The following is a 22,571-nucleotide window of genomic DNA, read 5'->3' as shown; positions in this document are numbered from 1 at the left end:
GGCGCTAACCACCTCCCCCCTCACCCCGCCCCCCCGGCGCTACCCACCTCCCCCCTCGCCCCGCCCCCGTGCACCCACCTCCCCCCTCGCCCCAACCCCACGCACCCACCTCCCCCCTCGCCCCGACCCCGCGCACCCACCTCCCCCCGACCCCGCGCACCCACCTCCCGCCTCGCCCCGACACCGCGCTCCTTCATTCCCCCTCGCCCCGACCCCACCTCCCTCCGCCCCCCACTCCCCTACCATGTTCTCCCTCATTCCCCCGCTGCTCTACCCCGCGTTCCCTCCTTCCGCCGCGCTCCCCGCTTCCCCCACGTTCTGTCCTTGACCCGCTCCCCCGCGCTAACCTCCTTCCCCTGCGCCCACCTCCTTCCCCGGCGCCCACCGGGCTAACCTCCTTCCCCCGCTCCCCCCGCGCTAACCTCCTTCCCCCGCTCCCCCCGCGCTAACATCCTTCGCCCGCGCTAACCTCCTTCCCCTGCTCCCCCCGCGCTAACCTCCTTCCCCGGCTCACCCCGACCCCAACCTCCTTCCCCCTCGCCCCGACCCCAACCTCCTTCCCCCTCGCCCCGACCCCAACCTCCTTCCCCCTCGCCCCGACCCCGCGCTACCCACCTTCCCCCTCGCCCCAACCCCGCGCTACCCACCTTCCCCCTCGCCCCAACCCCGCGCTACCCACCATCCCCCTTGCCCCGACCGCGCGCTACCCAACTACCCCCTCGCCCCGACCGCGCGCTACCCACCTTCCCCCTCGCCCCGACCCGCAGTCTCTGTCCTTCCCCCGCTCCCCTATCGCGCGCTGTCTCCATCCCTCTCTCCCCTACCTCGCGGTCCCTCCTTCCCCAACTCTCCCCCCGGCCCTGCTCTCCCGCCTTCCGCCTCGCTCCCCATCCCGCTTTCCGGCCTTCCGCCTCTCCCTCCTACCCCGTCCTTCACCCCTACCCACCGCCATCTCCCGCCTCCCCATCCCACCTACCGCCTCCCCGCCCCCTACTCCTCCATCCACCCCCCTCCCCCCGTCCCCTCCTCGCCCCTACGGTCTCCCACTCCTCCCCTGCCATCCCCCACCCCTAACCTTCCGTCCACCACCCCTACCCCTCCTGTCCCGCCTCCCCACTACCCCTCCTTCCCCCATCATCCCCGGCCGCCCCCTACACCTCCTTCCCACACGCTCCCCTGCCGCCGCCCTCCCTCCCTCCCTCTCCCGCGCCGCGCACCCTGACTCCGTCTCCCCCGCCACCCGACCTCGCTCTCCTGCCCACCCTCCCTCACCCCTACCGCTCACACCCCTTCCCTCCCCACTACCGCTCACCCCCCTTCCCTCCCCACTACCGCTCACCCCACTTCCCTCCCCACTACCGCTCACCCCACTTCCATCCCCCCTACCGCTCACCCCCCTTCCCTCCACCCCCCTACCGCTCTCCCCCCTTCCCTCCCCACTACCGCTCAACGCCCTTCCCGCCCCACTACCGCTCACCCCGCTTCCCTCCCCCCTACCGCTCACCCCCCTACCGCTCTCCCCCCTTCCCTCCCCACTACCGCTCAACGCCCTTCCCGCCCCAATACCGCTCACCCCGCTTCCCTCCCCACTACCGCTCACCCCCCTTCACTCTCCCCTACCGCTCTCCCCCCTTCCCTCTCCCCTACAGCTCCCCCCTACCACTCTCCCACATTCCCTCTCCCCTACCGCTCTCCCCCCTTCCCTCTCCCCTACAGCTCTCCACCACCACTCTCCCACATTCCCTCACCCCTACCGCTCTCCCCGCTTCCCTCTCCCCTACCGCTCTCACCACTTCCCTCTCCCCTACCGCGCTCTCCCTTTCTTTCTCCCCCCGTCTCCTCTCCCACTTGCCTCTCCCCTCTTCCTTCCCGCTCTCCCTCCTTCCCTCGCCCCCACTCCCCTAGCGCTCTCCATCCTTCCCCAGCGCTCTCCATCCTTCCCTCGCCCCCCCCCCCCACTGCTCTCCCCACTTCCCTCCCCCTACCGCTCTCCCCCCTTCCCTCTCCCCTGCCGCTCTCCCCCCTTCCCTCTCCCCGCCGCTCTCCCCCCTTCCCTCTCCCCGCCGCTCTCCCCCCTTCCCTCTCCCCTGACGCTCTCCCCCCTTCCCTCTCCCCTGACGCTCTCCCCCCTTCCCTCTCCCCTGACGCTCTCCCCCCTTCCCTCTCCCCTGACGCTCTCCCCCCTTCCCTCTCCCCCCTACCGCTATCCTTCCCTCGCCCCCCACCTACCGCTCTCCCCACTTCCCTCCCCCTACCGCTCTCCCCCCTTCCCTCACCCCTGCAGCTCTCCCCCACCACTCTCCCCCCTTCCCTCTCTCCTGCCGCTCTCCCCCCTACCGCTCTACCCCCTACCGCTCCCCCCGACCGCTCTCACCCTTCCCTCTCCCCCGCTCCCTTTCCTTATCCCCCCCGTCTCCTCTACCCCCTTCCCTCTGCCCCCCTCCCTTTCCTTCTCCCCCCCGTCTCCTCTCCCCCCCCCGCTCTCCCCACTTCCCTCTCCCCGACCGATCTCCCCTCTTTCCTCTCCCCGACCGCTCTCCCCGCTTCCCTCTCCCCGACCGCTCTCCCCCCTTCCCTCTCCCCGACCGCTCTCCCCCCTTCCCTCTCCCCGACCGCTCTCCCCCCTTCCCTCTCCCCGACCGCTCTCCCCACTTCCCTCTCCCCGATCGCTCTCCGCCCTTCCCTCTCCCCGACCGCTCTCCCCACTTCCCTCTCCCCGACCGCTCTCCCCCCTTCCCTCTCCCCGACCGCTCTCCCCCCTTCCCTCTCCCCGACCGCTTTCCCACCTTCCCCCTCGCCCCGACCCGCAGTCTCTGTCCTTCCCCCGCTCCCCTATCGCGCGCTGTCTCCATCCCTCTCTCCCCTACCTCGCGGTCCCTCCTTCCCCAACTCTCCCCCCGGCCCTGCTCTCCCGCCTTCCGCCTCGCTCCCCATCCCGCTTTCCGGCCTTCCGCCTCTCCCTCCTACCCCGTCCTTCACCCCTACCCACCGCCCTCTCCCGCCTCCCCATCCCACCTACCGCCTCCCCGCCCCCTACTCCTCCATCCACCCCCCTCCCCCCGTCCCCTCCTCGCCCCTACGGTCTCCCACTCCTCCCCTGCCATCCCCCACCCCTAACCTTCCGTCCACCACCCCTACCCCTCCTGTCCCGCCTCCCCACTACCCCTCCTTCCCCCATCATCCCCGGCCGCCCCCTACACCTCCTTCCCACACGCTCCCCTGCCGCCGCCCTCCCTCCCTCCCTCTCCCGCGCCGCGCACCCTGACACCGTCTCCCCCGCCACCCGACCTCGCTCTCCTGGCCACCCTCCCTCACCCCTACCGCTCACACCCCTTCCCTCCCCACTACCGCTCACCCCCCTTCCCTCCCCACTACCGCTCACCCCACTTCCCTCCCCACTACCGCTCACCCCGCTTCCATCCCCCCTACCGCTCACCCCCCTTCCCTCCACCCCGCTACCGCTCTCCCCCCTTCCCTCCCCACTACCGCTCAACGCCCTTCCCGCCCCACTACCGCTCACCCCGCTTCCCTCCCCCCTACCGCTCACCCCCCTACCGCTCTCCCCCCTTCCCTCCCCACTACCGCTCAACGCCCTTCCCGCCCCAATACCGCTCACCCCGCTTCCCTCCCCACTACCGCTCACCCCCCTTCACTCTCCCCTACCGCTCTCCCCCCTTCCCTCTCCCCTACAGCTCCCCCCTACCACTCTCCCACATTCCCTCTCCCCTACCGCTCTCCCCCCTTCCCTCTCCCCTACAGCTCTCCACCACCACTCTCCCACATTCCCTCACCCCTACCGCTCTCCCCCCTTCCCTCTCCCCTACAGCTCTCCACCACCACTCTCCCACATTCCCTCACCCCTACCGCTCTCCCCGCTTCCCTCTCCCCTACCGCTCTCACCACTTCCCTCTCCCCTACCGCGCTCTCCCTTTCTTTCTCCCCCCGTCTCCTCTCCCACTTGCCTCTCCCCTCTTCCTTCCCGCTCTCCCTCCTTCCCTCGCCCCCACTCCCCTAGCGCTCTCCATCCTTCCCCAGCGCTCTCCATCCTTCCCTCGCCCCCCCCCCACTGCTCTCCCCACTTCCCTCCCCCTGCCGCTCTCCCCCCTTCCCTCTCCCCTGCCGCTCTCCCCCCTTCCCTCTCCCCGCCGCTCTCCCCCCTTCCCTCTCCCCTGCCGCTCTCCCCCCTTCCCTCTCCCCTGCCGCTCTCCCCCCTTCCCTCTCCCCTGACGCTCTCCCCCCCTTCCCTCTCCCCTGCCGCTCTCCCCCCTTCCCTCTCCCCTGCCGCTCTCCCCCCTTCCCTCTCCCCCCTACCGCTATCCTTCCCTCGCCCCCCACCTACCGCTCTCCCCACTTCCCTCCCCCTACCGCTCTCCCCCCTTCCCTCACCCCTGCAGCTCTCCCCCACCACTCTCCCCCCTTCCCTCTCTCCTGCCGCTCTCCCCCCTACCGCTCTACCCCCTACCGCTCCCCCCGACCGCTCTCACCCTTCCCTCTCCCCCCCACCCTTTCCTTATCCCCCCCGTCTCCGCTACCCCCTTCCCTCTGCCCCCCTCCCTTTCCTTCTCCCCCCCGTCTCCTCTCCCCCCCCCGCTCTCCCCACTTCCCTCTCCCCGACCGATCTCCCCTCTTTCCTCTCCCCGCTTCCCTCTCCCCGACCGCTCTCCCCGCTTCCCTCTCCCCGACCGCTCTCCCCGCTTCCCACTCCCCGACCGCTCTCCCGGCTTGCCTCTCCCCGACCGCTCTCCCCGCTTCCCTCTCCCCGAACGCTCTCCCCGCCCGCTCTCCCGGCTTGCCTCTCCCCGACCGCTCTCCCCGACCGATCTCCCCTCTTTCCTCTCCCCGACCGCTCTCCCCGCTTCCCTCTCCCCGACCGCTCTCCCCGCTTCCCTCTCCCCGACCGCTCTCCCCCCTTCCCTCTCCCCGGCCGCTCTCCCCGCTTCCCTCTCCCCGGCCGCTCTCCCCGCTTCCCTCTCCCCGACCGCTCTCCCCCCTTCCCTCTCCCCGACCGCTCTCCCCCCTTCCCTCTCCCCGACCGCTCTCCCCACTTCCCTCTCCCCGATCGCTCTCCCCCCTTCCCTCTCCCCGACCGCTCTCCCCACTTCCCTCTCCCCGACCGCTCTCCCCCCTTCCCTCTCCCCGACCGCTCTCCCCCCTTCCCTCTCCCCGACCGCTTTCCCCCCTTCCCTCTCCCCGACCGCTCTCCCCCCTTCCCTCCCCCCGACCGCTCTCCCCCCTTCCCTCTCCCCGACCGCTCTCCCCCCTTTCCTCTCCCCGCTTCCCTCTCCACGATCGCTCTCCCCCCTTCCCTCTCCCCGACCGCTCTCCCCGCTTCCCACTCCCCGACCGCTCTCCCGGCTTGCCTCTCCCCGACCGCTCTCCCCGCTTCCCTCTCCCCGACCGCTCTCCCCGCTTCCCTCTCCCCGACCGCTCTCCCCGCTTCCCTCTCCCCGACCGCTCTCGCCCCTTCCCTCTCCCCGACCGCTCTCCCCCCTTCCCTCTCCCCGACCGCTCTCCCCGCTTGCCTCTCCCCGACCGCTCTCCCCGCTTCCCTCTCCCCGACCGCTCTCCCCGCTTCCCTCTCCCCGACCGCTCTCCCCGCTTCCCTCTCCCCGACCGCTCTCCCCGCTTCCCTCTCCCCGACCGCTCTCCCCCCTTCCCTCTCCCCGACCGCTCTCCCCGCTTGCCTCTCCCCGACCGCTCTCCACGCTTCCCTCTCCCCGACCGCTCTCCCCGCTTCCCTTTCCCCGACCGCTCTCCCCCCTTCCCTCTCCCCGACCGCTCTCCCCCCTTCCCTCTCCCACCTTCCCTCTCCCCGACCGCTCTCCCCCCTTCCCTCTTCCCGCTTCCCTCTCCCCGACCGCTCTCCCCGCTTCCCTCTCCCCGACCGCTCTCCCCGCTTCCCTCTCCCCGACCGCTCTCCCCGCTTCCCTCTCCCCGACCGCTCTCCCACCTTCCCTCTCCCCGACCGCTCTCCCCACTTCCCTCTCCCCGACCGCTCTCCCCCCTTACCTCTCCCCGACCGCTCTCCCCCCTTCCCTCTCCCCGACCGCTCTCCCCCCTTTCCTCTCCCCCCTTCCCTCTCCACGACCGCTCTACCCCCTTCCCTCTCCCCGACCGCTCTCCCCGCTTCCCTCTCCCCGAACGCTCTCCCCGCCCGCTCTCCCGGCTTGCCTCTCCCCGACCGCTCTCCCGGCTTCCCTCTCCCCGACCGCTCTCCCGGCTTCCCTCTCCCCGACCGCTCTCCCCGCTTCCCTCTCCCCGACCGCTCTCGCCCCTTCCCTCTCCCCGACCGATCTCCCCGCTTGCCTCTGCCCGACCGCTCTCCCCACTTCCCTCTCCCCGACCGCTCTCCCCGCTTCCCTCTCCCCGACCGCTCTCCCCCCTTTCCTCTCCACGACCGCTCTACCCCCTTCCCTCTCCCCGACCGCTCTCCCCGCTTCCCTCTCCCCGAACGCTCTCCCCGCCCGCTCTCCCGGCTTGCCTCTCCCCGACCGCTCTCCCGGCTTCCATCTCCCCGACCGCTCTCCCGGCTTCCCTCTCCCCGACCGCTCTCCCCGCTTCCCTCTCCCCGACCGCTCTCGCCCCTTCCCTCTCCCCGACCGATCTCCCCGCTTGCCTCTGCCCGACCGCTCTCCCCGACCGCTCTCCCCACTTCCCTCTCCCCGACCGCTCTCCCCCCTTCCCTCTCCCCGACCGCTCTCCCCCCTTCCCTCTCCCCGACCGCTCTCCCCCCTTCCCTCTCCCCGACCGCTCTCCCCCCTTCCCTCTCCCCGACCGCTCTCCCCCCTTCCCTCTCCCCGACCGCTCTCCCCCCTTCCCTCTCCCCGACCGCTCTCCCCCCTTCCCTCTCCCAGACCGCTCTCCCCGCTTCCCTCTCCCCGACCGCTCTCCCCGCTTCCCTCTCCCCGACCGCTCTCCCCGCTTCCCTCTCCCCGACCGCTCTCCCCCCTTCCCTCTCCCCGACCGCTCTCCCCCCTTCCCTCTCCCCGCTTCCCTCTCCCCCCCCTTCACTCTCCCCGACCGCTCTCGCCCCTTCCCTCTCCCGGACCGCTCTCCCCGCTTCCCTCTCCCCGACCGCTCTCCCCGCTTCCCTCTCCCCGACCGCTCTCCCCCCCCACCCTCTCCCCGACCGCTCTCCCCCCTTCCCTCTCCGCGACCGCTCTCCCCCCTTCCCTCTCCCCGACCGCTCTCCCCCCTTCCCTCTCCCCGACCGCTCTCCCCCCTTCCCTCTCCCCGACCGCTCTCCCCACTTCCCTCTCCCCCCTTCCCTCACCCCGACCGCTCTCCCCCCCTTTCCTCTCCCCCCTTCCCTCTCCACGACCGCTCTCCCCCCTTCCCACTCCCCGACCGCTCTACCGGCTTGCCTCTCCCCGACCGCTCTCCCCGCTTCCCTCTCCCCGCTTCCCTCTCCCCCCTTCCCTCTCCCCGACCGCTCTACCGGCTTGCCTCTCCCCGACCGCTCTCCCCGCTTCCCTCTCCCCGACCGCTCTCCCCGCTTCCCTCTCCCCGACCGCTCTCCCCGCTTCCCTCTCCCCGCTTCCCTCTCCCCGACCCCTCTCCCCGCTTCCCTCTCCCCGACCCCTCTCCCCGCTTCACTCTCCCCCCTTCCCACTCCCCGACCGCTCTACCGGCTTGCCTCTCCCCGACCGCTCTCCCCGCTTCCCTCTCCCCGACCGCTCTCCCCCCTTCCCTCTCCCCGACCGCTCTCCCCCCTTCCCTCTCCCCGACCGCTCTCCCCCCCACCCTCTCCCCGACCGCTCTCCCCCCTTCCCTCTCCGCGACCGCTCTCCCCCCTTCCCTCTCCCCGACCGCTCTCCCCCCTTCCCTCTCCCCGACCGCTCTCCCCCCTTCCCTCTCCCCGACCGCTCTCCCCACTTCCCTCTCCCCCCTTCCCTCACCCCGACCGCTCTCCCCCCTTTCCTCTCCCCCCTTCCCTCTCCACGACCGCTCTCCCCCCTTCCCACTCCCCGACCGCTCTACCGGCTTGCCTCTCCCCGACCGCTCTCCCCGCTTCCCTCTCCCCGCTTCCCTCTCCCCCCTTCCCTCTCCCCGACCGCTCTACCGGCTTGCCTCTCCCCGACCGCTCTCCCCGCTTCCCTCTCCCCGACCGCTCTCCCCGCTTCCCTCTCCCCGACCCCTCTCCCCGCTTCCCTCTCCCCGACCCCTCTCCCCGCTTCACTCTCCCCCCTTCCCTCTCCGCGACCGCTCTCCCCCCTTCCCTCTCCCCGACCGCTCTCCCCCCTTCCCTCTCCCCGACCGCTCTCCCCCCTTCCCTCTCCCCGACCGCTCTCCCCACTTCCCTCTCCCCCCTTCCCTCACCCCGACCGCTCTCCCCCCTTTCCTCTCCCCCCTTCCCTCTCCACGACCGCTCTCCCCCCTTCCCACTCCCCGACCGCTCTACCGGCTTGCCTCTCCCCGACCGCTCTCCCCGCTTCCCTCTCCCCGCTTCCCTCTCCCCCCTTCCCTCTCCCCGACCGCTCTACCGGCTTGCCTCTCCCCGACCGCTCTCCCCGCTTCCCTCTCCCCGACCGCTCTCCCCGCTTCCCTCTCCCCGACCGCTCTCCCCGCTTCCCTCTCCCCGCTTCCCTCTCCCCGACCCCTCTCCCCGCTTCCCTCTCCCCGACCCCTCTCCCCGCTTCACTCTCCCCCCTTCCCACTCCCCGACCGCTCTACCGGCTTGCCTCTCCCCGACCGCTCTCCCCGCTTCCCTCTCCCCGACCGCTCTCCCCCCTTCCCTCTCCCCGACCGCTCTCCCCCCTTCCCTCTCCCCGACCGCTCTCCCCCCTTCCCTCTCCCCGACCGCTCTCCCCCCTTCCCTCTCCCCGACCGCTCTCCCCCCTTCCCTCTCCCCGACCGCTCTCCCCCCTTCCCTCCCTCCCCCCTCCCACCTTCCCTCCCTCCCCCGCCGCTCTCTCTCCTTCCCTCCTCCCCTCCTCCCCTGCCGCTCTCCCTCCTTCCCCCCCCTCCGCTGCCGCTCTCCCTCCTTCCCCCGCCGCTCTCGCTCCTTCCCCCCCTCTCCCCTGCCGCTCTCCCTCCTTCCCTCCCTCCCCCCTCCGCTGCCGCTCTCCCTCCTTCCCTCCCTCCCCCCTCCCCAGCCGCTCTTCCTCCTTCCCTCCCACCCGCCGCCCCTGCCGCTCTCCCTCCTTCCCTCCCTCACCCCTCCCCTGCCGATCTCCCTCCTTCCCTCCCTCACCCCTCCCCTGCCGCTCTCATTCCTTCCCACCCTCCCCCGCCGCTCTCCAACCTTCCCACCCACCCCCCTCCCCTGCCGCTCTCCCTCCTTTCCTCCCTCCCCGGCCGCTCTCCCTCCTTTCCTCCCTCCCCTGCCGCTCTCCCTCCTTTCCTCCCTCCCCTACCGCTCTCCCCGCTTCCCTCCCCTCTACCGCTCTCCCCCCTTCCGTCCCCACGACCGCTCTCTCCCCTTCCCTCCCTACTGCCTTCCCGACCGCTCTCCCTCCTTCCCTCTCTCCCCTGCCGCTCTCCCTCCTTCCCGCCCTCCCCTGCCGCTCTCCCTCCTTCCCCCCCTCCCCTGCCGCTCTCCCTCCTTCCCCCCCTCCCCTGCCGCTCTCCCTACTTCCCCCCCTCCCCTGCCGCTCTCCCTCCTTCCCCCCGTCCCCTGCCGCTCTCCCTCCTTCCCCCCGTCCCCTGCCGCTCTCCCTCCCTCCCCCCTCCCCAGCCGCTCTCCCTCCTTCCCTCCCTCCACCGCCGCTCTCCCTCCTTCCCTCCCTCCCCCCTCCCCTGCCGCTCTCCCTCCTTCCCTCCCTTCCCCCTCCCCTCCCTCCCCCCTCCCCTGCCGCTCTCCCTCCTTCCCTCCCTCCCCCCTCCCCTGCCGCTCTCCCTCCCCTGCCGCCCTCCCTCCTTTCCCCCCTCCCCCGCCGCTCTCCCTCCCCCTGCCGCTCTCCCTCCGTCCCTCCCTCCCCCTGCCGCTCTCCCCACTTCCCTCTCCCCTACCGCTCTCCCACCTTCCCTCCCTCCCCCCTCCCCTGCCGCTCTCCCTCCTTCCCTCCCTCCCCTGCCGCTCTCCCTCCTTCCCTCCCGCCATCCACCCCTGCCGCTCGCCCTCTTCCCTCCCTCCCCCGCCACGCTCCCTCCTTCCCTCCCTCCCCCCTCGCCTGCCGCTCTCCCTCCCCCCTCCCCTGCCGCTCTCCCTCCCTCCCACCTCCCCTGCCGCTCTCCCTCCCTCCCACCTCCCCTGCCGCTCTCCCTCCCTCCCACCTCCCCTGCCGCTCTCCCTCCCTCCCACCTCCCCTGCCGCTCTCCCTCCCACCTCCCCTACCGCTCTCCCTCCCACCTCCCCTACCGCTCTCCCTCCTTCCCTCCCTCCCCTGCCGCTCTCCCTCCTTCCCTCCCTCCCCCCCTCCTTCCCTCCCTCCCCCCTCCCCTGCCGCTCTCCCTCCTTCCCTCCCTCCCGCCTCCCCTGCCGCTCTCCCTCCTTCCCTCCCTACCCCGCCGCTCTCCCTCCTTCCCTCCCACCCCCGCCGCTCTCCCTCCTTCCCTCCCTCCCCCCTCCGCTGGCGCTCTCCCTCCTTCCCTCCCGCTCCAATCGCCTGCCGCTCTCCCTCCTTCCCTCCTCCCCTGCCGCTCTCCCTCCTTCCCTCCCTCCCCCCTCCCCTGCCGCTCTCACTCCTTCCCTCCCTCCCCCCTCCCCTGCCGCTCTCCCTCCTTCCCTCCCTCCCCTGCCGCCCTCCCTCCTTTCCCCCCTCCCCCGCCGCTCTCCCTCCCCCTGCCGCTCTCCCTCCGTCCCTCCCTCCCCCTGCCGCTCTCCCCACTTCCCTCCCTCCCCCCTCCGCTGGCGCTCTCCCACCTTCCCTCCCTCCCCCTCCCCTGCCGCTCTCCCTCCTTCCCTCCCTCCCCTGCCGCTCTCCCTCCTTCCCTCCCGCCATCCACCCCTGCCGCTCGCCCTCTTCACTCCCTCCCCCGCCACGCTCCCTCCTTCCCTCCCTCCCCCCTCGCCTGCCGCTCTCCCTCCCCCCTCCCCTGCCGCTCTCCCTCCCTCCCACCTCCCCTGCCGCTCTCCCTCCCTCCAACCTCCCCTGCCGCTCTCCCTCCCACCTCCCCTACCGCTCTCCCTCCCACCTCCCCTACCGCTCTCCCTCCTTCCCTCCCTCCCCTGCTGCTCTCCCTCCTTCCCTCCCTCCCCCCCTCCTTCCGTCCCTCCCCCCCTCCCCTGCCGCTCTCCCTCCTTCCCTCCCTCCCCCCTCCCCTGCCGCTCTCCGTCTGTCCATCCCTCCCCTGCGCTCACCCTCCATCCCTCCCTCCCCTGCCGCTCTCCCTCCTTCCCTCCCTACCCTGCCGCTCTCCCTCCTTCCCTCCCTCCCCCCTCCCCTGCCGCTCTCCCTCCTTCCCTCCCTCCCGCCTCCCCTGCCGCTCTCCCTCCTTCCCTCCCTACCCCGCCGCTCTCCCTCCTTCCCTCCCACCCCCGCCGCTCTCCCTCCTTCCCTCCCTCCCCCCTCCGCTGGCGCTCTCCCTCCTTCCCTCCCGCTCCAATCGCCTGCCGCTCTCCCTCCTTCCCTCCTCCCCTGCCGCTCTCCCTCCTTCCCTCCCTCCCCCGCTCTCCCTCCCGCCCTCCCGCCATCCTCCCCTGCCGCTCTCCCTCCCTCCCCCGCCGGTCTCCCTCCTTCCCTCCCTCCCCTGCCGCTCGCCCTCCCCCCTCCCCTGCCGCTCTCCCTCCCTCCCACCTCCCCAGCCGCTCGCCCTCCCCCCTCCCCTGCCGCTCTCCCTCCCTCCCACCTCCCCAGCCGCTCTCCCTCCCACCTCCCCAGCCGCTCTCCCTCCCACCTCCCCAGCCGCTCTCCCTCCCACCTCCCCTACCGCTCTTCCCCCTTCCCTCCCCACTACCGCTCTGCCTCCTTCCCTCCCTCTCCCCTTCCCTACCGCTCTCCCTCCTTCCCTCCCTCCCCCGCCGCTCTCCCTCCTTCCCCCCCTCCCCCGCCGCTCTCCCTCCTTCCCCCCCCTCCCCTGCCGCTCTCCCACCTTCCCTCCCTCCCCCCTCCCACCTTCCCTCCCTCCCCCCTCCAACCTTCCCTCCCTCCCCCCTCCACTCTCCCACCTTCCCTCCCCCTCCCCTGCCGCTCTCTCTCCTTCCCTCCTGCCCTCCTCCCCTGCCGCTCTCCCTCCTTCCCCCCCTCCGCTGCCGCTCTCCCTCCTTCCCCCGCCGCTCTCGCTCCTTCCCCCCCTCTCCCCTGCCGCTCTCCCTCCTTCCCTCCCTCCCCCCTCCGCTGCCGCTCTCCCTCCTTCCCTCCCTCCCCCCTCCCCAGCCGCTCTTCCTCCTTCCCTCCCACCCGCCTCCCCTGCCGCTCTTCCTCCTTCCCTCCCTCACCCCTCCCCTGCCGATCTCCCTCCTTCCCTCCCTCACCCCTCCCCTGCCGCTCTCATTCCTTCCCACCCTCCCCCGCCGCTCTCCCACCTTCCCACCCACCCCCCTCCCCTACCGCTCTCCCCGCTTCCCTCCCCTCTACCGCTCTCCCCCCTTCCATCCCCACTACCGCTCTCTCCCCTTCCCTCCCTCCTGCCTTCCCTACCGCTCTCCCTGCTTCCCTCTCTCCCCTGCCGCTCTCCCTCCTTCCCGCCCTCCCTCCTTCCCCCCCTCCCCTGCCGCTCTCCCTCCTTCCCCCCCTCCCCTGCCACTCTCCCTCCTTCCCCCCCCTCCCCTGCCGCTCTCCCTCCCTCCCCCCTCCCCAGCCACTCTCCCTCCTTCCCTCCCTCCACCCTCCACTGCCGCTCTCCCTCCTTCCCTCCCTCCCCCCTGCCGCTCTCCCTCCTTCCCTCCCTCCCCCCTCCCGCTCTCCCTCCTTCCCTCCCTCCCCCCTCCCCTGCCGCTCTCCCTCCTTCCCTCCCTCCCCCCTCCCCTGCCGCTCTCCCTCCTTCCCTCCCTCCCCCCTCCCCTGCCGCTCTCCCTCCTTCCCTCCCTCCCCCCTCCCCTGCCGCTCTCCCTCCTTCCCTCCCTCCCCCCTCCCCTGCCGCTCTCCCTCCTTCCCTCCCTCCCGCTCTCCCTCCCCCCCCCTCCCCTGCCGCTCTCACTCCTTCCCTCCCTCCCCCCTCCCCTGCCGCTCTCACTCCTTCCCTCCCTCCCCCCTCCCCTGCCGCTCTCCCTCCTTCCCTCCCTCCCCTGCCGCCCTCCCTCCTTTCCCCCCTCCCCCGCCGCTCTCCCTCCTTCCCTCCCCCCTCCCCCGCCGCTCTCCCTCCTTCCCTCCCCCGCCGCTCTCCCTCCTTCCCTCCCTCCCCCCTCCCCTGCCGCTCTCACTCCTTCCCTCCCTCCCCCCTCCCCCCGCCGCTCTCCCTCCTTCCCTCCCTCCCCTGCCGCCCTCCCTCCTTCCCTCCCTCCCCCGCCGCTCTCCCTCCTTCCCTCCCTCCCCCGCCGCTCTCCCTCCCCCCTCCCCTCTCCCTCCTTCCCTCCCTCCCCCCTCCCCCGCCGCTCTCCCTCCTTCCCTCCCTCCCCCGCCGCTCTCCCTCCTTCCCTCCCTCCCCCGCCGCTCTCCCTCCCCCGCCGCTCTCCCTCCTTCCCACCCCCGCCGCTCTCCCTCCTTCCCTCCCTCCCCCCTCCCCTCTCCCTCCTTCCCTCCCTCCCCCGCCACTCTCCCTCCTTCCCTCCCTCCCCCCTCCCCCGCCGCTCTCCCACCTCCCCCGCCGCTCTCCCTCCTTCCCTCCCTCCCACCTCCCCCGCCGCTCTCCCTCCTTCCCTCCCTCCCCCCTCCCCCGCCGCTCTCCCTCCTTCCCTCCCTCCCCCGCCGCTCTCCCTCCTTCCCTCCCTCCCCCCTCCCCCGCCGCTCTCCCTCCTTCCCTCCCTCCCCCCTCCCCCTCCTTCCCTCCCTCCCCCCTCCCCCGCCACTCTCCCTCCTTCCCTCCCCCGCCGCTCTCCCTCCTTCCCTCCCTCCCCCGCCGCTCTCCCTCCTTCCCTCCCTCCCACGCCGCTCTCCCTTCTTCCCTCCCTCCCCCGCCGCTCTCCCTTCTTCCCTTCCTCCCCCGCCGCTCTCCCTCCTTCCCTCCCTCCCCCCTCCCCCGCCGCTCTCCCTTCTTCCCTCCCTCCCCCGCCGCTCTCCCTCCCCCGCCGCTCTCCCTCCTTCCCTCCCTCCCCCGCCGCTCTCCCTCCTTCCCACCCCCGCCGCTCTCCCTCCTTCCCTCCCTCCCCCCCCTCTCCCTCCTTCCCTCCCTCCCCCCCCTCTCCCTCCTTCCCTCCCTCCCCCCTCCCCCGCCGCTCTCCCACCTCCCCCGCCGCTCTCCCTCCTTCCCTCCCTCCCCCCTCCCCCGCCGCTCTCCCGCCTTCCCTCCCTCCCCCCTCCCCCGCCGCTCTCCCTCCTTCCCTGCCTCCCCCCTCCCCTCTCCCTCCTTCCCTCCCTCCCCCGCCGCTCTCCCTCCTTCCCTCCCTCCCCCGCCGCTCTCCCTCCTTCCCTCCCTCCCCCGCCGCTCTCCCTCCTTCCCTCCCTCCCCCGCCGCTCTCCCTCCTTCCTTCCGTCCCTCCCCCCTCCCCTGCCGCTCTCCCCACTTCCCTCCCACCACCCGCTCTCCCCACTTCCCTCCCCCCACCCGCTCTCCCCCCTGCCGCTCTCCCCACCCGCTCTCCCCACTTCCCTCCCCCAACCCGCTCTCCCCACTTCCCTCCCCCCTGCCGCTCTCCCCCACTTCCCTCTCCCCTGCCGCTCTCCCCCCTTCCCCTCTCCCTGTCCTTCTCCCCCCGTCTCCTCTCCCCACTTCCCTCTACCCACCGACTCCTCTCCCCACTTCCCTCTCACCCCCGTCTCCTCTCCCCACTTCCCTCCCCCCTACCGCTCTCCCCACTTCCCTCTCCCCCCACCGCTCTCCCCACTTCCCTCTTCCCCCCTGCCACTCTCCCCCATTCCCTCCCCCATTCCCTCCCCCCTTCCCCTCTCCCTGTCCTTCTCCTCTCCCCACTTCCCTCTACCCACCGTCTCCTCTCCCCACTTCCCTCTCAGCCCCGTCTCCTCTCCCCACTTCCCTCCCCCCTACCGCTCTCCCCACTTCCCTCTCCCCCCACCGCTCTCCCCACTTCCCTCTTCCCTACTGCTCTCTCCCTTTCCTTCTCCCCCGTCTCCTCTCCCCCCTACCGCTCTCCCCACTTCCCCACTCCCTGTCCTTCTCCCCCCGTCTCCTCTCCCCACTTCCCTCTCCCCCCCCCCGTCTCCTCTCCCCACTTCCCTCTCCCCCCCCCCGTCTCCTCTCCCCACTTCCCTCTCCCCCCCGTCTCCTCTCCCCACTTCCCTCTCCCCCCCGTCTCCTCTCCCCACTTCCCTCTCCCCCCCCATCTCCTCTCCCCACTTCCCTCTCCCCCCCGACTCCTCTCCCCACTTCCCTCTCCCCCCCCGTCTCCTCTCCCCACTTCCCTCTCCCCACTTCCCTCTCCCCCCCCGTCTCCTCTCCCCACTTCCCTCTCCCCACTTCCCTCTCCCCCCCGTCTCCTCTCCCCACTTCCCTCTCCCCTACCGCTCTCTCCGTCCTCCTCTCCCTTACCGCTCTGTCCATCCTCCTCTCCCCTACCGCTCTCTCCGTCCTTCTCGCCCCGTCTCCTCTCCCAACTTCCCTCTCCCCCCGTCTCCTCTCCCCACTTCCCTCTCCCCCCTACCGCTCTCCCCCTTCCCTCCCCCCCACCGCTTGCCCCCCTACCGCTCTCCCCCCTTCCCCTCTCCCTGTCCTTCTCCTCTCCCCACTTCCCTCTCCCCCCCGTCTCCTCTCCCCACCGTCTCCTCTCCCCACTTCCCTCTGCCCCCCGTCTCCTCTCCCCACTTCCCTCTCCCCCCCCCGTCTCCTCTCCCCACTTCCCTCTCCCCCCCCGTCTCCTCTCCCCACTTCCCTCTCCCCCCCCGTCTCCTCTCCCCACTTCCCTCTCCCCCCCCCGTCTCCTCTCCCCACTTCCCTCTCCCCCCCCGTCTCCTCTCCCCACTTCCCTCTCCCCCCCGTCTCCTCTCCCCACTTCCCTCTCCCCCCCCCGTCTCCTCTCCCCACTTCCCTCTCCCCCCCCGTCTCCTCTCCCCCCTACCGCTCTCCCCACTTCCCCACTCCCTGTCCTTCTCCCCCCGTCTCCTCTCCCCACTTCCCTCTCCCCCCCCCCCCGTCTCCTCTCCCCACTTCCCTCTCCCCCCCGTCTCCTCTCCCCACTTCCCTCTCCCCCCCGTCTCCTCTCCCCACTTCCCTCTCCCCTACCGCTCTCTCCGTCCTCCTCTCCCTTACCGCTCTGTCCATCCTCCTCTCCCCTACCGCTCTCTCCGTCCTTCTCGCCCCGTCTCCTCTCCCAACTTCCCTCTCCCCCCGTCTCCTCTCCCCACTTCCCTCTCCCCCCTACCGCTCTCCCCCTTCCCTCCCCCCCCACCGCTTGCCCCCCTACCGCTCTCCCCCCTTCCCCTCTCCCTGTCCTTCTCCTCTCCCCACTTCCCTCTCCCCCCCGTCTCCTCTCCCCACCGTCTCCTCTCCCCACTTCCCTCTGCCCCCCGTCTCCTCTCCCCATCTCCTCTCCCCACTTCCCTCTCCCCCCCCCGTCTCCTCTCCCCACTTCCCTCTCCCCCCCCGTCTCCTCTCCCCACTTCCCTCTCCCCCCCCGTCTCCTCTCCCCACTTCCCTCTCCCCCCCCCCGTCTCCTCTCCCCACTTCCCTCTCCCCCCCCCGTCTCCTCTCCCCACTTCCCTCTCCCCCCCGTCTCCTCTCCCCACTTCCCTCTCCCCCACCCGTCTCCTCTCCCCACTTCCCTCTCCCCCCCCCGTCTCCTCTCCCCCCTACCGCTCTCCCCACTTCCCCACTCCCTGTCCTTCTCCCCCCGTCTCCTCTCCCCACTTCCCTCTCCCCCCCCCGTCTCCTCTCCCCACTTCCCTCTCCCCCCCCCCGTCTCCTCTCCCCACTTCCCTCTCCCCCCCGTCTCCTCTCCCCACTTCCCTCTCCCCCCCGTCTCCTCTCCCCACTTCCCTCTCCCCCCCCATCTCCTCTCCCCACTTCCCTCTCCCCCCCGTCTCCTCTCCCCACTTCCCTCTCCCCCCCCGTCTCCTCTCCCCACTTCCCTCTCCCCACTTCCCTCTCCCCCCCGTCTCCTCTCCCCACTTCCCTCTCCCCCCCCGTCTCCTCTCCCCACTTCCCTCTCCCCCCCGTCTCCTCTCCCCACTTCCCTCTCCCCCCCGTCTCCTCTCCCCACTTCCCTCTCCCCCCCGTCTCCTCTCCCCACTTCCCTCTCCCCTACCGCTCTCTCCGTCCTCCTCTCCCTTACCGCTCTGTCCATCCTCCTCTCCCCTACCGCTCTCTCCGTCCTTCTCGCCCCGTCTCCTCTCCCAACTTCCCTCTCCCCACTTCCCTCTCCCCCCTACCGCTCTCCCCCTTCCCTCCCCCCCACCGCTTGCCCCCCTACCGCTCTCCCCCCTTCCCCTCTCCCTGTCCTTCTCCTCTCCCCACTTCCCTCTCCCCCCCGTCTCCTCTCCCCACCGTCTCCTCTCCCCACTTCCCTCTGCCCCCCGTCTCCTCTCCCCATCTCCTCTCCCCACTTCCCTCTCCCCCCCCCGTCTCCTCTCCCCACTTCCCTCTCCCCCCCCGTCTCCTCTCCCCACTTCCCTCTCCCCCCCCGTCTCCTCTCCCCACTTCCCTCTCCCCCCCCCGTCTCCTCTCCCCACTTCCCTCTCCCCCCCCCGTCTCCTCTCCCCACTTCCCTCTCCCCACTTCCCTCTCCCCCCCGTCTCCTCTCCCCACTTCCCTCTCCCCCCCCCGTCTCCTCTCCCCACTTCCCTCTCCCCCCCCGTCTCCTCTCCCCACTTCCCTCTCCCCCCCCCCGTCTCCTCTCCCCACTTCCCTCTCCCCCCCCCGTCTCCTCTCCCCACTTCCCTCTCCCCCCCGTCCCCTCTCCCCACTTCCCTCTCCCCACTTCCCTCTCCCCTACCGCTCTCTCCGTCCTCCTCTCCCTTACCGCTCTGTCCATCCTCCTCTCCCCTACCGCTCTCTCCGTCCTTCTCGCCACGTCTCCTCTCCCAACTTCCCTCTCCCCCCGTCTCCTCTCCCCACTTCCCTCTCCCCCCTACCGCTCTCCCCCTTCCCTCCACCCCACCGCTCTCCCCCACCGCTCTCCCCCCTTCCCCACTCCCTGTCCTTCTCCCCCCGTCTCCTCTCCCCACTTCCCTCTCCCCCCCCGTCTCCTCTCCCCACTTCCCTCTCCCCCCCGTCTCCTCTCCCCACTTGCCTCTCCCCCCCGTCTCCTCTCCCCACTTGCCTCTCCCCCCCGTCTCCTCTCCCCACTTCCCTCCCCCCTGCCGCTCTCCCTCCTTCCCCCTCCCCTGCCGCTCTCCCTCCTTCCCTCTCCCCCCTCCCCTGCCGCTCTCCCCCTTCCCTCTCTCCGCTCTCCCCCCTCCCCTGCCGCTCTCCCCCTTCCCTCTCTCCGCTCTCCCCCCTCCCCTGCCGCTCTCCCCCTTCCCTCTCTCCGCTCTCCCCCCTTCCCTCTCTCCCCTCCCCTGCCGCTCTCCCCTCTCTCCGCTCTCCCCTCTCTCCGCTCTCCCCTCTCTCCGCTCTCCCCTTCCCTCTCTCCGCTCTCCCCTTCCCTCTCTCCGCTCTCCCCCCTTCCCTCTCTCCGCTCTCCCCCCTTCCCTCTCCCCTACCGCTCTCCCCCCTTCCCTCTCCCCTACCGCTCTCCCCCCTACCGCTCTCCCCCCTACCGCTCTCCCCCCTACCGCTCTCCCCCCTACCGCTCTCCCCCCTACCGCTCTCCCCCCTTCCCTCTCCCCTACCGCTCTCCCCCCTTCCCTCTCCCCTACCGCTCACCCCCCTTCCCTCTCCCCCCTCCCCCCTTCCCTCTCCCCCCCCCCGCCGTCTCCTCTCCCCACTTCCCTCTCCCCCCCGTCTCCTCTCCCCACTTCCCTCTCCCCCCCGTCTCCTCTCCCCACTTCCCTCTCCCCCCCCGTCTCCTCTCCCCACTTCCCTCTCCCCCCCCGTCTCCTCTCCCCACTTCCCTCTCCCCCCCCGTCTCCTCTCCCCACTTCCCTCTCCCCCCCCGTCTCCTCTCCCCACTTCCCTCTCCCCCCCCGTCTCCTCTCCCCACTTCCCTCTCCCCCCCCGTCTCCTCTCCCCACTTCCCTCTCCCCCCCCGTCTCCTCTCCCCACTTCCCTCTCCCCCCCCGTCTCCTCTCCCCACTTCCCTCTCCCCCCCCGTCTCCTCTCCCCACTTCCCTCTCCCCCCCGTCTCCTCTCCCCACTTCCCTCTCCCCCCCGTCTCCTCTCCCCACTTCCCTCTCCCCTACCGCTCTCTCCGTCCTCCTCTCCCTTACCGCTCTGTCCATCCTCCTCTCCCCTACCGCTCTCTCCGTCCTTCTCGCCCCGTCTCCTCTCCCAACTTCCCTCTCCCCCCGTCTCCTCTCCCCACTTCCCTCTCCCCCCTACCGCTCTCCCCCTTCCCTCCCCCCCTACCGCTCTCCCCCCTTCCCCTCTCCCTGTCCTTCTCCCCCCGTCTCCTCTCCCCACTTCCCTCTCCCCCCCGTCTCCTCTCCCCCCCCCGTCTCCTCTCCCCACTTCCCTCTCCCCCCCCGTCTCCTCTCCCCACTTCCCTCTCCCCCCCGTCCCCTCTCCCCACTTCCCTCTCCCCACTTCCCTCTCCCCTACCGCTCTCTCCGTCCTCCTCTCCCTTACCGCTCTGTACATCCTCCTCTCCCCTACCGCTCTCTCCGTCCTTCTCGCCACGTCTCCTCTCCCAACTTCCCTCTCCCCCCGTCTCCTCTCCCCACTTCCCTCTCCCCCTTCCCTCCACCCCACCGCTCTCCCCCACCGCTCTCCCCCCTTCCCCACTCCCTGTCCTTCTCCCCCCGTCTCCTCTCCCCACTTCCCTCTCCCCCCCGTCTCCTCTCCCCACTTGCCTCTCCCCCCCGTCTCCTCTCCCCACTTGCCTCTCCCCCCCGTCTCCTCTCCCCACTTGCCTCTCCCCCCCGTCTCCTCTCCCCACTTCCCTCCCCCCTGCCGCTCTCCCTCCTTCCCCCTCCCCTGCCGCTCTCCCTCCTTCCCTCTCCCCCCTCCCCTGCCGCTCTCCCCCTTCCCTCTCTCCGCTCTCCCCCCTCCCCTGCCGCTCTCCCCCTTCCCTCTCGCCGCTCTCCCCCCTCCCCTGCCGCTCTCCCCCTTCCCTCTCTCCGCTCTCCCCCCTCCCCTGCCGCTCTCCCCCCTTCCCTCTCTCCGCTCTCCCCCCTTCCCTGCCGCTCTCCCCCCCTTCCCTCTCTCCGCTCTCCCCCCCTTCCCTCTCTCCGCTCTCCCCTCTCTCCGCTCTCCCCCCCTTCCCTCTCCCCTACCGCTCTCCCCCCTTCCCTCTCCCCTACCGCTCTCCCCCCTACCGCTCTCCCCTACCGCTCTCCCCCCTTCCCTCTCCCCTACCGCTCTCCCCCCTACCGCTCTCCCCCCTTCCCTCTCCCCTACCGCTCTCCCCCCTTCCCTCTCCCCTACCGCTCTCCCCCCTTCCCTCTCCCCTACCGCTCTCCCCCCTTCCCTCTCCCCTACCGCTCTGCCCCCTTCCCTCTCCCCTACCGCTCTCCCCCCTCCCCTCTCTCCCCCCTCCCCCCTTCCCTCCCTCCCCCCTTCCCTCTCTCCCCCCTCCCCCCTTCCCTCTCTCCCCCCTCCCCTCTCTCCCCCCTCCCCCCTTCCCTCTCCCCTACCGCTCTCCCCCCTTCCCTCTCTCCGCTCTCCCCCCTTCCCTCTCCCCTACCGCTCTCCCCCCTACCGCTCTCCCCCCTTCCCTCTCCCCTACCGCTCTCCCCACTTCCCTCTCCCCTACCGCTCTCCCCACTTCCCTCTCCCCTACCGCTCTCCCCACTTCCCTCTCCCCTACCGCTCTCCCCACTTCCCTCTCCCCTACCGCTCTCCCCCCTTCCCTCTCCCCTACCGCTCTCCCCCCTTCCCTCTCCCCTACCGCTCTCCCCCCTTCCCTCTCCTCTACCGCTCTCCCCCCTTCCCTCTCTCCCCCCTCCCCCCTTCCCTCTCCCCCCTTCCCTCTCTCCCCTCTCCCCCTTCCCTCTCCCCTCTCTCCCCCCTTCCCTCTCTCCGCTCTCCCCACTTCCCTCTCCCCCCTCCCCTCTCTCCCCCCTTCCCTCTCTCCGCTCTCCCCACTTCCCTCTCCCCTACCGCTCTCCCCCCTTCCCTCTCCCCTACCGCTCTCCCCCCTTCCCTCTCCCCTACCGCTCTCCCCGCTTCCCTCTCCCCTACCGCTCTCCCCCCTTCCCTCTCCCCTACCGCTCTCCCCCCTTCCCTCTCCCCTACCGCTCTCCCCCCTTCCCTCTCTCCGCTCTCCCCCCTTCCCTCTCTCCGCTCTCCCCCCTTCCCTCTCCCCTACCGCTCTCCCCCCTTCCCTCTCCCCTACCGCTCTCCCCGCTTCCCTCTCTCCGCTCTCCCCCCTTCCCTCTCCCCTACCGCTCTCCCCCCTTCCCTCTCCCCTACCGCTCTCCCCCTTCCCTCTCTCCGCTCTCCCCCCTTCCCTCTCCCCTACCGCTCTCCCCCCTTCCCTCTCCCCTACCGCTCTCCCCCCTTCCCTCTCCCCTACCGCTCTCCCCCCTTCCCTCTCCCCTACCGCTCTCCCCCCTTCCCTCTCTCCGCTCTCCCCCCTTCCCTCTCCCCTACCGCTCTCCCCCCTTCCCTCTCTCCGCTCTCCCCCCTTCCCTCTCCCCTACCGCTCTCCCCCCCTTCCCTCTCCCCTACCGCTCTCCCCCCTTCCCTCTCTCCGCTCTCCCCCCTTCCCTCTCTCCGCTCTCCCCCCTTCCCTCTCCCCTACCGCTCTCCCCCCTTCCCTCTCCCCTACCGCTCTCCCCCCTTCCCTCTCTCCGCTCTCCCCCCTTCCCTCTCCCCTACCGCTCTCCCCCCTTCCCTCTCCCCTACCGCTCTCCCCCCTTCCCTCTCTCCGCTCTCCCCCCTTCCCTCTCCCCTACCGCTCTCCCCCCTTCCCTCTCTCCGCTCTCCCCCCTTCCCTCTCCCCTACCGCTCTCCCCCCTTCCCTCTCCCCTACCGCTCTCCCCCCTTCCCTCTCTCCGCTCTCCCCCCTTCCCTCTCCCCTACCGCTCTCCCCCCTTCCCTCTCCCCTACCGCTCTCCCCCCTTCCCTCTCTCCGCTCTCCCCCCTTCCCTCTCCCCTACCGCTCTCCCCCCTTCCCTCTCTCCGCTCTCCCCCCTTCCCTCTCCCCTACCGCTCTCCCCCCTTCCCTCTCCCCTACCGCTCTCCCCCCTTCCCTCTCTCCGCTCTCCCCCCTTCCCTCTCCCCTACCGCTCTCCCCCCTTCCCTCTCCCCTACCGCTCTCCCCCCTTCCCTCTCTCCGCTCTCCCCCCTTCCCTCTCCCCTACCGCTCTCCCCCCTTCCCTCTCCCCTACCGCTCTCCCTCCTTCCCTCTCCCCTACCGCTCTCCCCCCTTCCCTCTCCCTCCCTTACCCACTCACCCTCCGCTGTACACTCTCTCTATCCCCCAACCCTTCCCGCCCGTAGGGCGCGCGCTCACTGACCGCCAGCCGACGATAAGCCTCGAGCGCCCTGACGGCGGTGTCCGTCAGTTTGACGTGATACAGCGAGAGGCGAGCTCCCGGGTTCAGTTTCTCACAGGACAGCCCGAAGCTCCGCTCCTCACCCAGCGCTCCCGCCGCCAT

At 71.7% G+C, this 22,571-nt stretch overlaps 1 protein-coding gene across 2 annotated transcripts in view; it reads right to left on the bottom strand.

The window, feature by feature from the left end:
* Nucleotides 1–22,571, bottom strand: part of LOC125467293 (RNA polymerase II elongation factor ELL) — a 112,482-nt gene extending 89,911 nt beyond the window's left edge. For both annotated transcript variants that reach the window (XM_048562948.2, XM_048562949.2), the window contains exon 1: nucleotides 22,431–22,571. In XM_048562948.2, the coding sequence (XP_048418905.1) occupies nucleotides 22,431–22,571 (141 nt within the window). The remainder of the gene's footprint in view (nucleotides 1–22,430) is intronic.

The sequence above is a fragment of the Stegostoma tigrinum genome, chromosome 33, assembly GCF_030684315.1.
Source record: "Stegostoma tigrinum isolate sSteTig4 chromosome 33, sSteTig4.hap1, whole genome shotgun sequence".
Taxonomy (NCBI): domain Eukaryota; kingdom Metazoa; phylum Chordata; class Chondrichthyes; order Orectolobiformes; family Stegostomatidae; genus Stegostoma; species Stegostoma tigrinum.
The sequence above is the reverse complement of the archived record's forward strand: the minus strand, read 5'-3'. Positions and strand labels throughout refer to the sequence as shown.